At 36.1% G+C, this 14,621-nt stretch overlaps 1 protein-coding gene across 9 annotated transcripts in view; it reads left to right on the top strand.

Moving 5' to 3' along the window:
- The window catches only part of BIRC6 (baculoviral IAP repeat containing 6), a 226,587-nt gene that overhangs the window by 149,843 nt on the left and 62,123 nt on the right, over positions 1-14,621 (top strand). For all 9 annotated transcript variants that reach the window (XR_007150730.1, XM_047851564.1, XM_047851566.1 and 6 more), the window contains 6 exons: positions 1,696-1,827; positions 2,487-2,654; positions 3,684-3,857; positions 4,931-5,127; positions 6,633-6,933; positions 11,011-11,228. Coding sequence is in view for 8 of the 9 variants with exons in the window: in XM_047851564.1 (XP_047707520.1) it covers positions 1,696-1,827; positions 2,487-2,654; positions 3,684-3,857; positions 4,931-5,127; positions 6,633-6,933; positions 11,011-11,228 (1,190 nt within the window). In the remaining variant the exon portion in view is untranslated. The remainder of the gene's footprint in view (positions 1-1,695; positions 1,828-2,486; positions 2,655-3,683; positions 3,858-4,930; positions 5,128-6,632; positions 6,934-11,010; positions 11,229-14,621) is intronic.

The raw sequence follows: 14,621 nt of genomic DNA, 5'->3' as shown, positions 1-14,621 counted from the left end.
AAGTCAGACGCTTAACTGACTGAACCACCCAGTCAGTTCATAAACATGAAAAATTTTTTTTCATGTTTATTTATTTATTGAGACAGAGGGCGCATGTGCACAAGTGGGGGAGAGGCAGAGAGAGAATCCTAAGCAAGCTCCATGCTCTCAGTACAGAGCCTGACATGGGGCTCTATCTCTCAAACCATGAGATTGTGACCTGAGCTGAAATCAAGAGTTGGACCATTAACCAACTGAGCCACCCAAGTGCCCCTAGAACAATTTTAATATATTTTTTTAAATGTTTTGTTTACTTTTGAGACAGAGAGAGACAAAGCATGAGCAGGGGAGGGGCAGAGAGAGAGGGAGACACAAAATCTGAAGCAGGCCTCAGGCTCCAAGCTGTCAGCACAGAGCCCGACGCGGGGCTCGAACTCACGAACTGTGAGATCATGACCTGAGCCGAAGTCGGATGCTCAACCAACTGAGCCACCCAGGTGCCCTGCCCCTAGAACAATTTTAAACAGACTATTGAGAAGAATGTTTTTTACTGATACCTTTTAGTATTTGACATTTATTGGTATGACACTATGTAAGTTCTTATCACCTAATGATCTTTACTGGTTTTCCTGATTATGCGTTGAATTAATTTTGTGATTTTTTTAAAGTATTTTATTTAGGCTTTCTAACTGTTTTTGCCTTTGTAATAAAGTAAATGTATTTTTGCATTATGTATTTTATGGTATTTACAGAATTTTCAGATTTCACACAAGAAACGGAAACTCTAAAGGCAGACTGTGGTTAGGAAGGAACTTCAGAAATTGACATCACAGGGGTATTTTTCAGACGTTCAAAGAAAGCACAACTTAGGAGATAATGAAAACGTACTATTTTATCATTTTAATTGTTTCACCTTTTTAACATTAAAAAAGCATTAGATCACAATTGTGTGAGTTAGAAAAGTGCAAAGAGAATCTGTATAACATATCCACACTGGTGAAAGTCACTTCTAAGTTCATCCAGGTTTTTGGATTTCTTAATGGCCAAATCAGATCATTTTAGTTATTCATTTCTTGATGTTTAATAGCTTGCCATATTCCAGATTAATGAAAGAAAATATTGAGAGTTTAACAAAGTGCTTAATATTCGTTCTTAAAGTAGCTAAGCTTCCTAACTAAAAATAGCAAAACAAATCTTCATTATTGAAACTTGTTCCTTTCTATTCCCATTTGTAGAATAAGAAATCTACCATAATGCTTTAGGATGAGCCCTCACCTCGAATTGTGTATTTGTCATTTACAAGTTGTATCGTAGCCTTGCTACAGGCTGTTTCCTTATTTTGAAAATAATATTCTTTCTTAATATGCATGTTGTGAGGACCAAATTACATGTTTGTTGCAAATACACTGAACTGTGCCTACAATAAAAGAAATTTAATGGTAGTGGTTTTTCATTGCCTCAAGAGGTAATACTATTGTAATGTAATATTTTCTAGAGATAATAATTTAAGTGTCCTGGCTTATGAACAGTGGTGATTCCCTTTCATTGGTATCAGCAAGGATTGAATATCAGGCTTTACCTCATCAGTTTTTCCTAAATCAGTTTACATTGCCTTCATATTAATGATAAAATCTTGTTTAATCCTTGTCTAAAATGGTTAGCTTCCTTCTTAATGATTTTGAAAAGCAGTGTATTTTAGGTAATATTTTCTTACAGATACACCAAGTATCACTGCTAAACTAATTAGTGAACAGAAAGATGACAAAGAAAAGAAAAACCATGAAGAGAAAGAAAAAGTTAAGGCAGAAAATGGATTTCAGGACAATTACAGTGTTGTTGTTGCTTCAGGTATGCTCTCTGTTTTTTATAATCTTGATTTTTGTTTGGATTTTATATAAAATATAATAATATATACTCTAGGAACTTCATGTAATAAAAGGTGTTAATGCAAAAAGCTGACTTAAAATGATGTCATAATACTGGATGTAAAAACATTACACCTGAAATCTATTAATGTCCAAAGCTTACTGTATTTCATCAGATACTGAACATGTGTGAATCCTATAGATACTCCATTTAAGCTTGACAGTACACAAGAGAATTGTACTATCAGGTAATTGAGGAAGACAAAATGACCAAGACAACTGGTAATTTTGGAGGATATTTTCTTATAAATGAAGTGATTTTAGTTCAAAAGATAAGGCTTAGTCTGTATTACTTTACTCCTCAAATAGGAGATGATGGATTTTATTTCTATCTCAGAGAAATAGAACAATAGAATTTAGCGTTATTTTTTACTTTCTTGGAGAATAGTTAACGAACATGAAGCCAAAATTCATGGTATGTCATGAAGGACAAATAGAATTGGAAGATCAGATATAAAATCAGAAGAAACATTTCTCCCTTTTGGCATTAGTTAGGAATGTGATGCTATTTAAAAATATTGTAGAAATACGCTTTTATTTCATTGTGTGTTGACTGATATAGAATCTTCCTGATTCTTTTAGGGCTGAAATCCCAATCCAAACGGGCTGTGTCAGCTACACCACCACGTCCACCATCCAGGAGAGGGAGGACAATTCCTGATAAAATAGGAAGTGCTTCTTCAGGAGCAGAGGCTGCCAACAAAATAATTACTGTCCCAGTGTTTCACCTGTTCCACAAACTCTTGGCGGGTAATGTTCACAATATTGAAAAATACAAAAAATTATAAAGACGTGTAATCACCACACTCAGACTCCTGTTTAATCAAGTGCTCTTGATGAGGTACATGAGTTAGTGAGACTTTGTCCATACAGCTCCCTCTCAGAAAAATGAGAAGAAAAGAAGAGGTAACCTTTTACATGCTCTTTTTAACATTATAATGTTGCATATTTATACTTTACTATCGTCTTAAATTTTGCTGTCAGTGTGCTATAATATCAGTAAAACTAATGTTTTAAAGAGGTCATAAAAAGTTATATAGGAAGGAGCGTGAGGCAGATTTTGAAGAAGTCGTTATGGTAGTAGAAGTCATTGATGTACCACTGAGAGTTAAGCAGTATTTTCTCTCTAGCTAAAACATAATCTTTGACCAGTATACTTTCTCTTGGTCAAGGTGATACCCAATTTGTCTCCATTTTTGTGCTTTATTCTTAAAATCCAATTGCCAACTATTCCTTCTTAGCCATATTTTCCTTCTTACCTTTATGTTACTGATTTATTGCAGAGATCAACAAACTATGGCCAGTAGACTGGATATAAAGTTTTATCGAAATGACAGCTGTGCCCATTTATTTGTGCGTTGCCCATAGCTGTTTTCATGCCACAGTGGTAGTGGTAGTGGTTGCAGCAGAGACTGTATGGTCTTCATAGATTAAAATATTTATCATCTGGTCCTTCAGGAAGAAGATTTTGCCAACCCCTGATGGCTAGGAATGTTTGTTTCTTTGTATCTTGCTGTATCTCATGAGATCTTGGTGGGATTTGGTTTGTGACTAATGCTTTCTACAGACATTATTGTTCTGTGTCAGAATTTCTGACATATGTGTCAGAAATAGATTTCTGTAAACGTTCCATGTGCTAATTTCAAATTGTTTTTAAACTGGTGTCAGAATCAGACGCTGTACATATAGTTCAGTAAAAAAGTAACTAATTGACTTAATCAAACCAAGTAAATATTTCCCTCTTGGATTCCAGGTTTAACTTAGTTATGTCATTTTTAGGCCAGCCATTGCCAGCTGAAATGACGCTTGCCCAACTTTTAACTCTCCTGTATGACCGAAAACTTCCTCAAGGTTACCGCTCAATAGATCTGACTGTTAAATTGGGATCTAGAGTTATCACAGACCCAAGTCTGTCAAAAACAGATTCTTTTAAAAGGTTACATCCTGAAAAAGGTATGTATATGATGATCCCTTGCAGTCTGTGATCTGAGAAGTAGGGATTTCTGTAGCTCATGACTTCATTTATCTTTGTTTTTATTCTGTCAAGTTAATGAGGTCTTGTTCTTTATGACTGACTTGATTTGTAAACATAACAAATTGCTATTGTTTTCACTGAAAATTAATCTTAATTTTTCTTACAGCATCACTTTATGAGCACATATGCTTTGATTTATTATTTGCCTCTTGCATTCTTTTTTTTTTTTTTTAAGCATTTTTTTGGAGTTTATTTATTTGGAGAGTGAGAGAGCGAGTGAGCACCAGTGGGGTGGGGAGTGGGCAGAGAGGGAAAGAAAGAATCCCAAGCAGGCTCTGCCCTAACAACACGGAGCTTGAACCCACGAACCATGAGATCATGACCTACTGAGTCACCTAGGTGCCTCTAGCATTTTGCATTCTTTAGTAAATCTTAGAATATTGCCTTTGCTTAGTTTTCAGCAGGATTATTTGTTTTATGTGGTTGGGTTTTTAGTATTTATACAGTCTGATCATTTGTAAACATACTAATCTTTTGGTTTTCCTTTGTGAGTGATTCAGAGTTAACCAATATGGTATAACTTTTAGTTTTCATTATGGGAAGTCTGTTAGTATTCAGTTTTTCTTAATGGGATACTTCAGAACATGATGTACATATATTAGTATTTGCTTTGAATCTCTGCAAACTGACTTATTTTTACATAGAATATGTCTTATAATATGCCCTAAAGGACAGTACTTCTCAAACTTCAGTATGATTGATTACAAGTTACCTACAGAACATCGTTAAAATGCATACTCTTACTCAGTAGGTCCAGGGTGGGACCTGAAAGTCTATATTTCAAAAGCTTTTACTTTGAGTAGCAGGACTATTAAGAGGCAGCGTCAGAAGTCATTTAAAGATTATTGTAGTATCCAGCCTTAAAGCTCTTTCTGAGTAACATACTGATGCTGTTTTGTTGAGTAGAGAGGTGACAATAATATCCTTGTACACGAAAAATTATTATAAAAACAGACCTTTTTTTACCTGTTATTTGTAATTTACTTTCTAGATCATGGAGACTTACTTGGTAGCTGTCCAGAAGATGAGGCTCTCACTCCAAGTGATGAATGTATGGATGGAGTATTGGATGAATCTTTACTTGAAACCTGTCCCATCCAGTCACCATTGCAAGTTTTTGCAGGAATGGGTGGACTGGCTCTTATTGCAGAACGACTACCGATGCTATATCCAGAAGTAATTCAACAAGTAAGATAAATTCCTAACTGAATATATAATTCCATGGCAAAGCCCTTTGTTCTTTTTTTGCTTTTTAAAAATACTTACTTGTGTTAACTTTTGGGGAGTACCCTTTCCCTTACAGTCTTCGAGCACCCTATAAATCTTTCACAGGTCAGTCTGTACAGAGAGCTTTGTGAGAATTTGTTGGTACCGAAGAAATGCTGAAGATCAAGTACATTTGCCAGACTCATTACACTGCAGCATTTTCCTTGATTTTATGGTCATCATGCTGTAATATTTTTATTTCTGTGCTTCTTGAGGCTTGATATTAATTACAGATGTTACTGGAAATGGGAGAGTAAGGCAGTAGTGTATACTGCTACCCAAATACTGCTTAACTTTTTTCCTGTTTTAGGTACCATTTCCATTTCAGGCAGTTTTAAAAACATAATTGCTTTAACCTCTTTACTGTTAATTAATGTTGCTGTTACTGATGAGCTTATTGATGTGCTTTCAGTGCTCCTCTGTTAATAAGGGGGAGTGTGGCACATAGAAAGTTGTAAATACAAAGCACTGGATATTTACTGAATGAAGTAGGGGAATTATTCTCTAATTTCATGTACTAAGTATATACATTAGTTTCCTGGAGCTGCTGTAACAAAGTACCATCAGCTGGATGGCCTAAAACAACCGAAATTTATTCTTTGACGTTGTAAGAAGCTGTTAAGTCTGAAACTAAGTTGTCCCCAGACCCATGGTCCCTGTGCAGGCTCTGGGGAAGAACCATCCTTGTCTCTTCTTAGGCTCTGCTGGTTGCTGGCCCTTGGGATTTGTTGGCTTGTGGCTGCATTACTCCAATTTCTACCTACATTTTCACTTGGCCATCTTTCTTGTGTTGATCTGTGTGTCTCTGTGTCTCCCTCTCCTCATAAGGACACTTGTCATTGATTTAGGGTCCACTCTGATCCAGTATGATGTCATCTTAACTTGATTGCATCTGCAAAGACCCTAGTTCCATTCTGAGGTAGATTAACAAATGAATGAGTAAATAGGTGGAGAAGATGGGAATGTTTTTACTCACAGTTGTGGCTGACTAATAAATGTAGAAGGAATGATAGAAAGCCACCATTTAGCAACCACTGTAGTAATTATTATTTCAGGCAAGAATTTTAAAAATGCTGATTGTTCGAAGTTTGGTGAGAAAGAAACAAGATATTTATATAGCCTCAAAGACTCTGTCTACATACTCTTGACTAATTACAAAAGATAAAATAGTAACTTTATTTATAAATAAATGTATGTATGTATGTATCTAACTTTAAAGTAAAGATATTTGGCAGATCCCACCATACTCATGACATCGTTTAATTCCTGATTTTTGGAAACTTTGTAAAAACAGGCCCCATTATTGATCCTTTTATTCCTATATTTTATTTCTGTATTTTATAGAGATCATTTAAAGTCAGGTCTTTAATTTGAACCTGATGTTGAAACACACAAATGGCCAGACAAAAAATTTCTTTTTTCTTTAGGTAAGTGCTCCAGTTGTAACTTCTACCACTCAGGAAAAGCCAAAAGATAGCGATCAGTTCGAATGGGTGACCATTGAACAATCAGGGGAATTAGTTTATGAAGCACCAGAAACCATTGCAGCTGAACCTCCACCTATCAAGTCAGCAGTACAGACCATGTCTCCCATACCTGCCCATTCTTTGGCCGCTTTTGGATTATTTCTTCGTCTTCCGGGCTATGCTGAAGTGCTACTGAAAGAGAGAAAACATGCCCAGTGCCTTCTTCGACTGGTATTGGGAGTGACAGATGATGGAGAAGGAAGTAAGTGTTTAGAATTACTAATGAATTCTAGAGTGCATAAAAGTTACTCAGATCAGTGCCTGCTACTAGATTTATTGTCGGTGGTTTCATACTAATGATACACATAGTAAGTCCTAAAGAGTCTTTATTTTCATTTCTTTATTCATTCAAAACGTATTCACTGTTTACAAACTGCTGGGCATCATTGGAGGCATTTAAAGATGAAGCAGATATTTAGACCCTGCCCTCACGTAGCTAATGTTCTCCTGTTTTCCAGTAATAGCAATAAGCAGTATATGTAAGTGTAGACTTAAGTTACAAATGCCTTGCAAGCACAGTCTTGTGAAGGCTCACAGGTATGAGACTGTTTCCTTACTACCCAGCTATGTGAAAAAGTGCTATGTTAGTTTTTAGTAGCGTGTTGAAGGATAACATCTATTTAGGCTGAAATGAGCTAGAAAGATGATTTGAGCAGTGTTTGTGTGCCCAGATCATATGAGAGAGGATAAGTTGGCTGATGAAAATTTACATAAGAAACAACACTGAGTGCTCATTTTAAAAGCTATTATTATTGGGGCGCCTGGGTGGCTCAGTCGGCTGAGCATCCGACTTCGGCTCAGGTCATGATCTCACAGTTCGTGAGTTCGAGCCCCGCGTCGGGCTCTGTGCTGACACCTTGGAGCCTGGAGCCTGTTTCGGATTCTGTGTCTCCCTCTCTCTCTCTCCCCCTCCCCCGCTCATGCTCTGTCTCTCTCTCTCTGTCAAAAATAAATAAAAATTAAAAAAAAAAAAATAAAAGCTATTATTATTGATAACAGATCATGGAAAGTCTTAGTAAGAACTTCAGGTTTTAGGGCGCCTGGGTGGCTCAGTTGGTTAAGCGTCCTACTTCAGCTCAGATCATGATCTTGGAGTTAATGGATTCAAGCCCTGCATCAGGCTCTGTTCTGACAGCTCAGAGCTGGGAGCCTACTTTGGATTTTGTATCTCCCTCTCTGTCTGCCCCTTGCCCACTCACAGTCTCTCTCTCTCTCTCTCTCTCTCTCTCTCTCTCTCTCTCTCTCTCTCTGTCTCAAGTAAACATTAAAAAAATTTTTTTAAACTTCAGATTTTATTCTAAATAGTAATGAAGATTTATTAAAATATATGAACCAAGTTATGATGATGGTCTTTTTTAAGAAAGTGAATCTGGAAGCAGTATTTAGACTAAAGTGAAAAGAATGTGGAAAATAACATTACATGACAATTATCTTGTAATATAATATTACAAAATAATAATAGAAAGCTATGGTGATTGTTTCCATTGGGCCGACAGTTTTATTTAATATAAGGAAACATTAAAGAAAAGTCATAATGTAGGATAGCCTAGCAAGTAGATTTTCTATTGGTTTACCTGTGATTCTTCAGTTAATGACCATTCCATTTGGAAATTAATAATTGTTCTTTATTTAAAAACTTTTTTTTGATGTATTGTTTTTGAGAGAGAGACAGAGTGCAAGTAGGGGACGGGCAGAGAGAGAGGGAGAGAGGAATCTAAAGCAGGCTCCAGGCTCTGAGCTGTCAGCACAGAGCCCGAGCAGGGCTGGAACTCGTGAACTGTGAGATCATGATCTGAGGCGAAGTCAGCTGCCTAACCGACTGAGCCACCCAGGCACCCCTAATTGTTCTTTATTTTAAAATCATATGGTTTTGCAGAGTGGCCAAAATGAACAAATCAGGAAACTATAGATGCTGGAGAGCATGTGGAGAAACCGGAACCCTCTTGCACTGTTGGTGGGAATGCAAACTGGTGTAGCCACTCTGGAAAACAGTGTGGAGGTTCCTCAAAAAATTAAAAATAGACCTACCCTACGACCCAGCAATAGCACTGCTAGGAATTTACCCAAAGGATACAGGAGTACTGATGCACAGGGGCACTTGTACCCCAATGTTTATAGCAGCACTCTCAACAATAGCCAAATTATGGAAAGAGCCTAAATGTCCATCAACTGATGAGTGGATAAAGAAATTGTGGTTTATATACACAATGGAATACTACGTGGCAGTGAGAAAGAATGAAATATGGCCCTTTGTAGCAACGTGGATGGAACTGGAGAGTGTGATGCTAAGTGAAATAAGCCATACAGAGAAAGACAGATACCATATGGTTTCACTCTTATGTGGATCCTGAGAAACTTAACAGAAACCCATGGGGGAGGGGAAGGAAAAAAAAAAAAAAAGAGGTTAGAGTGGGAGAGAGCCAAAGCATAAGAGACTCTTAAAAACTGAGAACAAACTGAGGGTTGATGGGGGGTGGGAGGGATGGGAGGGTGGGTGATGGGTATTGAGGAGGGCACCTTTTGGGATGAGCACTGGGTGTTGTATAGAAACCAATTTGACAATTTCATATATTGAAAAAATTAAATAAAATAAAATCATATGGTTTTGATTGGAGGTGAACTCTGTTACATACCACTTAGAATATTAAATCCTCACCACAAAGTATATTTAATAAAAACGTATGAATTTCAAACTATTGAATATTAAAAGTACATACTTTACCAAATAAAGCACCTACTTCTCTATGTATTTTCATATTTGATGGAATTCTTCAAAAATGGTGATATTATTGGGGCATCTGGGTGGCTCAGTTAGTGAAGTGTCTGACTCTTGATTTTGGCTCAGGTCATGATCTCACAGCCTATGGGTTCGAGCTCTGTGTCAGGCTCTGTGCTGACAGTGCAGATCCTGCTTGGGATCTTCTCTCTCCGTCTCCCCCCATTCTGTCTAAATATATAAATGAATGAATGAATAAATAAATCTTTGAAAATGGTGATATTGTTTTAAATATTTTTGTAATAACATATTAAATTACAGCTTCTACATACTGTGTAGTCCTACCTGTTTAGTTTCACATATAAATTGTATATACCTATTTCAGTAGATCAGGAATTTTTAATTATTTGAACTGATTTTTTTTTTAATGTTTATTTCTTTGAGAGAGAGGGCACGCGTACATGCGCACCTGTGGACGAGTGGGAGAGGGGCAGAGAGGGGCACAGAGGATCCGAAGTGGGCTCTATGCTGACAGGAGTAAGCCTGATGGGGGGGCTCAAACTCACAACACCATGAGATCCTGAACTGAGCTGAAGTCAGATGCTTAAGTGACTGAGTCACCCAGGTGCCCCTATTTGATCTGATTTTTTAATTTAAGTAGATAGAGAGGTAAGAACCATTGTATTTGGGTAGTCTATTACAACATGGTAGGTGTAACCCTAAGCAGAAAATTACCTTTACGCTATTTCAGACTTGTTTTTTCGTGAACATACATACATACTTTTTAAAAAGTATAATTTTGGGGCGCCTGGGTGGCGCAGTTGGTTAAGCGTCCGACTTCAGCCAGGTCACGATCTCACGGTCCGTGAGTTCGAGCCCCGTGTCAGGCTCTGGGCTGATGGCTCAGAGCCTGGAGCCTATTTCCGATTCTGTGTCTCTCTCTCTCTCTGCCCCTCCCCCGTTCATGCTCTATCTCTGTCTGTCCCAAAAATAAATAAACGTTGAAAAAAAAAATTTTTTTTTTAAATAAAAAAAATAAAAAGTATAATTTTGATACCCATTTCTGAAGTGGTTCTCTTCCACCATTCATATGTGGTTTTTGGTTTTTTTTTTTTTTTTTTGCATTTAACATTCTAGCTAGACATAGTAGAAAACTATATTATGTACACACCAAATAAAATAGTTTTGCTCTTTATCTATTCATGGTTAAAACTACTCCCAGGGCAATCAGGTTACTTTTATACTGTTGTAAGGAACTTCTAATGCTTCTATTTTAGTTGTTAGGTTTTAGTTCTGACTTATAATAGTCTTGACATAGTCAATAATGATTAATTATTCTATGAATATATTTCAGCTTTTATTTGTTTACATTCATGATGTCTTAAAGAGTTTTTCTAGACACTTACTAAATCTTAAGATACTCTGTGGTCTTTGGATTGCTTTTTAATAAATTTAATGACATAATTTTCTGTTACATTGTCACTATTAATTTGTGACCCTGAATATTGTTCCTTATTGTGTTCTTAAATATTTTTAATTTCGAGTTCTCTTTTTTTAATATAGGTCATATTCTGCAATCTCCATCAGCCAATGTGCTTCCAACTCTTCCTTTCCATGTCCTTCGTAGCTTGTTTAGCACCACACCCTTGACCACTGATGATGGTGTGCTTCTGAGGCGGATGGCATTGGAAATTGGAGCACTACACCTCATCCTTGTCTGCCTCTCTGCCCTGAGCCACCATGCCCCGCGAGTTCCAAACTCTAGTCTCAATCAAGCAGAGGTAGGTTGAGTTTTACTTACCTCAATTGTGAGAAAGTTAAGTTAAATTCATAGAGTACAGGATAGGGTTTTTTCTGAAATAATATTTCAGAGACTCATGTACATCTTTTTTGTTCCTAAACAATATTTGAAAGAGAAACTATGAACTAAGTGTTTTCTTCTTTATTGGGTGCTTTGAGGAACCATAGGTTAACCTATCTGCTTAAAAAACAAAGATTTTAAAGCTTAAGGAAGCTTTCCCATTTACCAGCATATGCTGAATTTATACTATGATCTCTTTTCCTTTTCTTTCTCAAACTTTAGAATCATACTATTGAATTGGTGCCTCTAGCTAAAGAGTAAAACAAGGGAAAAAGAAAGAAAGAAGAAAGAAAACCACCTGATTATTTCAAGATGATTTGATTATGTTTTTAGAAAATTCTAAAATAATTAATGCTATAAGTAAATTTAATTAGGATACAGTATCCAGGTTCAGTATTTAAAAATAAGTTACTTTTGTATACCAGCAAGAAGCATATGATACGCTTTTTCAATCTATTTTTTAGAATAGCATCAAAAAGAGAAAGTATCTGTGAATGAATCTGAAAAAATATGTGCAAGACATTTACACTCATACTTGAACTTTTTAAAAGAAACACTAGACTTTAATAAAATGAGGTCTGTGCCCCTGTTTATTTCCATGGGCACAAAAAATATAACAGTTCAATGATACTTTTTTTTTTTTTTTTTTTTTTTGAGAGAGAGAGTGCAAGCAGGGGAGGGGCAGAGAGAAGGAGAGACAGAATCCCAAGCAGGCTCTACGCCACCAGTGCAGAGCCCGATGTGGGGCTAGAACTCATGAACTGTGAGATCATGACCTGAGTGAGATCCAGAGTCGGATGCATAACTGACTGTGCCCCAGTATTATTTCATATCAAATTGATCTTTGTGTTTGATGGCATTCCAGATTTAATTTGGAGGAATCTGACAAGCCAATTCTAACATTTTTGGGGGAAAGGCAGAGGCTCAAAAATAGCCAAGGCAGTTTCAAAGAAGAACATATTTATTAGGCTTATACTATCATGTATCAAAATTTGTTATTAGTCTGTGGTATTAGTACAAGGATAGATAGAAGCCCAGCAAACAATAGACTTAAATCCCTGTATGTAGGATTACCTGAAATGAAAATAGTAACTGCACAACATGATGGGGTACATACGATCTTATCAATAAATGATGGTGGGGTCAGTTGAATATTCTTGCGGAACAAAAATGAAACTTTAAACCCTAATGAACTCTATATGCAAAAATTAATTATGACTGGATGATAGATATAAATGTATGTAACACATACAAAATATAATAGTACCCTTTTATGGAAAAAATATGCTCATACCTTTATGATCTTAGAGTACACAAAGATTTCTGGGGCGCCTGGGTGGCTCAGTCGGTTGAGCATCCGACTTTGGCTCAGGTCGTGATCTCGCGGTTTGTGAGTTCAGGCCCGGCGTCGGGCTCTGTGTTGACATCTCGCAGCCTGCAGCCTGCTTCGAATTCTGTGTGTGTCTCTCTCTCTGCCCCTCCCTTGCTCATACTCTGCCCCTCTCTGTCTCTCAAAAATAAATAAATGTTAAAATTTTGTTTTTAAAGATTTCTTAAAAGCAATTTTTAAAAAGCACTAACCCATAAGGGGAAAAACATTGGAAAAAAGCAATTATGTTAAAATTAAGAACTATTTTTCATCAGAAACACTATTAAGATAGTGAAAACAGAAGTCATAGAATGAGAGACTATATTTGGGTGTATCTGATAAAGAACTTGTATTCAGAATATTTGGAGAGCTTCAAGAATTACAAAAGGAAAAGGCAGAAAACCTCATGGGAAAATAGAGGAAAGACTAGAATGAGTACTTCATAAGAGGGGGTATCTAAATATCCAATAAATGGAGAAAGGTGATCTGTTTCTTTATCAGAAAAGTACAAATGACTGGAATGGATACAATAATATGGAGACAGTAAAAGATAAGCAAATTATAGTCTACTATATAATGGGAGACTATTAGGTGATGAAAGTAAACAGCTACAGCCAACTACACGTAACAGCAGTGATGAATTTCACAAGCGCAACTAAAGTGCCACACAAAGTGGAATTTATACAGCATCATTCCATTTATAGAATGTTCCTAAATTAGACAAAATGAAACTAGAGTGACTACAGTTTCATGCTTAGGTGGTAAAATTATAAAGAAAGGTAAGGAGTATAAAAATTGGGATTATAATTAACTTTGTGGAGGAATTGAAGGTTTCACAAACAGGAGATAGAATAGGGGCAATTTCTTATGTGCAGTGATGTAATTCTTGGCCTGCCTGGTTAAATAAGTTGTTGGAGCTCGTTAAACTTGACTTTTTTTTTTCATGCGTATGTTATTATTTATATTACAAATTTTAAAAAATAAATGTTTATCAATAATGTTAATTCTACAGGTACTTTTTATATGTGATGAAATTGTGATTTATTTTAAGTTTATCTTATAATACATGAAAGATGACATTTGCAGTCATAGATCCATAAAACTGTTTTACAGATCTGTTTTTGGAAAGTATCATTGTATATAATATTCTTCTTTAGAATATCCTCATTAAAAGAAATGTAAAGCATTGGTATTATTTTTAAATTACCCTTGAAACCAATACTTGCAAATGTTTTGAGGGTACATCGTGTATTATATTTAATGAAAATTCTTTAAAAAGAGGATTCTTGTTATATAATTAATTTTACATTGCACAATAATAATAATGAAGAATTGACCTTTACAGAGTTTGAGGTTATGTTAATAAAACCAGTGGTTCTAAGTCATTTTTCCTCTACCATTCACTTTTTTAGTATGTCCCCTATTCCCAAAAGATTTTTTCTACACATCACATTCTCAGTAAGAAAGAAATTGAAAATTGTTCCTTCTAGAAGTATGAGGAATCTTACTGCGATTAAAGACATATGACACAGTTAAAGAATTAAAGATATGCTTTAACTAGATTCATCCTAAGGGAGCTGGCTCATGTACCTGTTCCTTTCACTGTTTTCTCTATCTAATTTTGTGTCATTGACTATAAGTCTTTACCCCCTCTTTTACTGATATTTTAAATTTTTTATATGTTTTTGTTTAAAAGATTTTTTTAATATTTATTAAATATTAATGCACGAGCAAGAGAGGGTCAGAGAGAGAAGGAGACACAGAATCCAAAGCAGGCTCCAGGCTCTGAGCTGTCAGCACAGAGCCCGATGTGGGGTTCAAACTCACAAACCATGAGATTGTGACCTGAGCCAAAGTCGGACGCTTAACTGACTGAATCACGCAGGTGCCCCTTTATTTATGTATTCTTAAGTATAAGCATTTTCCCCCTTCCCTTAACCCCTG

The sequence above is a fragment of the Prionailurus viverrinus genome, chromosome A3, assembly GCF_022837055.1.
Source record: "Prionailurus viverrinus isolate Anna chromosome A3, UM_Priviv_1.0, whole genome shotgun sequence".
Classification (NCBI taxonomy): domain Eukaryota; kingdom Metazoa; phylum Chordata; class Mammalia; order Carnivora; family Felidae; genus Prionailurus; species Prionailurus viverrinus.
The sequence above is the reverse complement of the archived record's forward strand: the minus strand, read 5'-3'. Positions and strand labels throughout refer to the sequence as shown.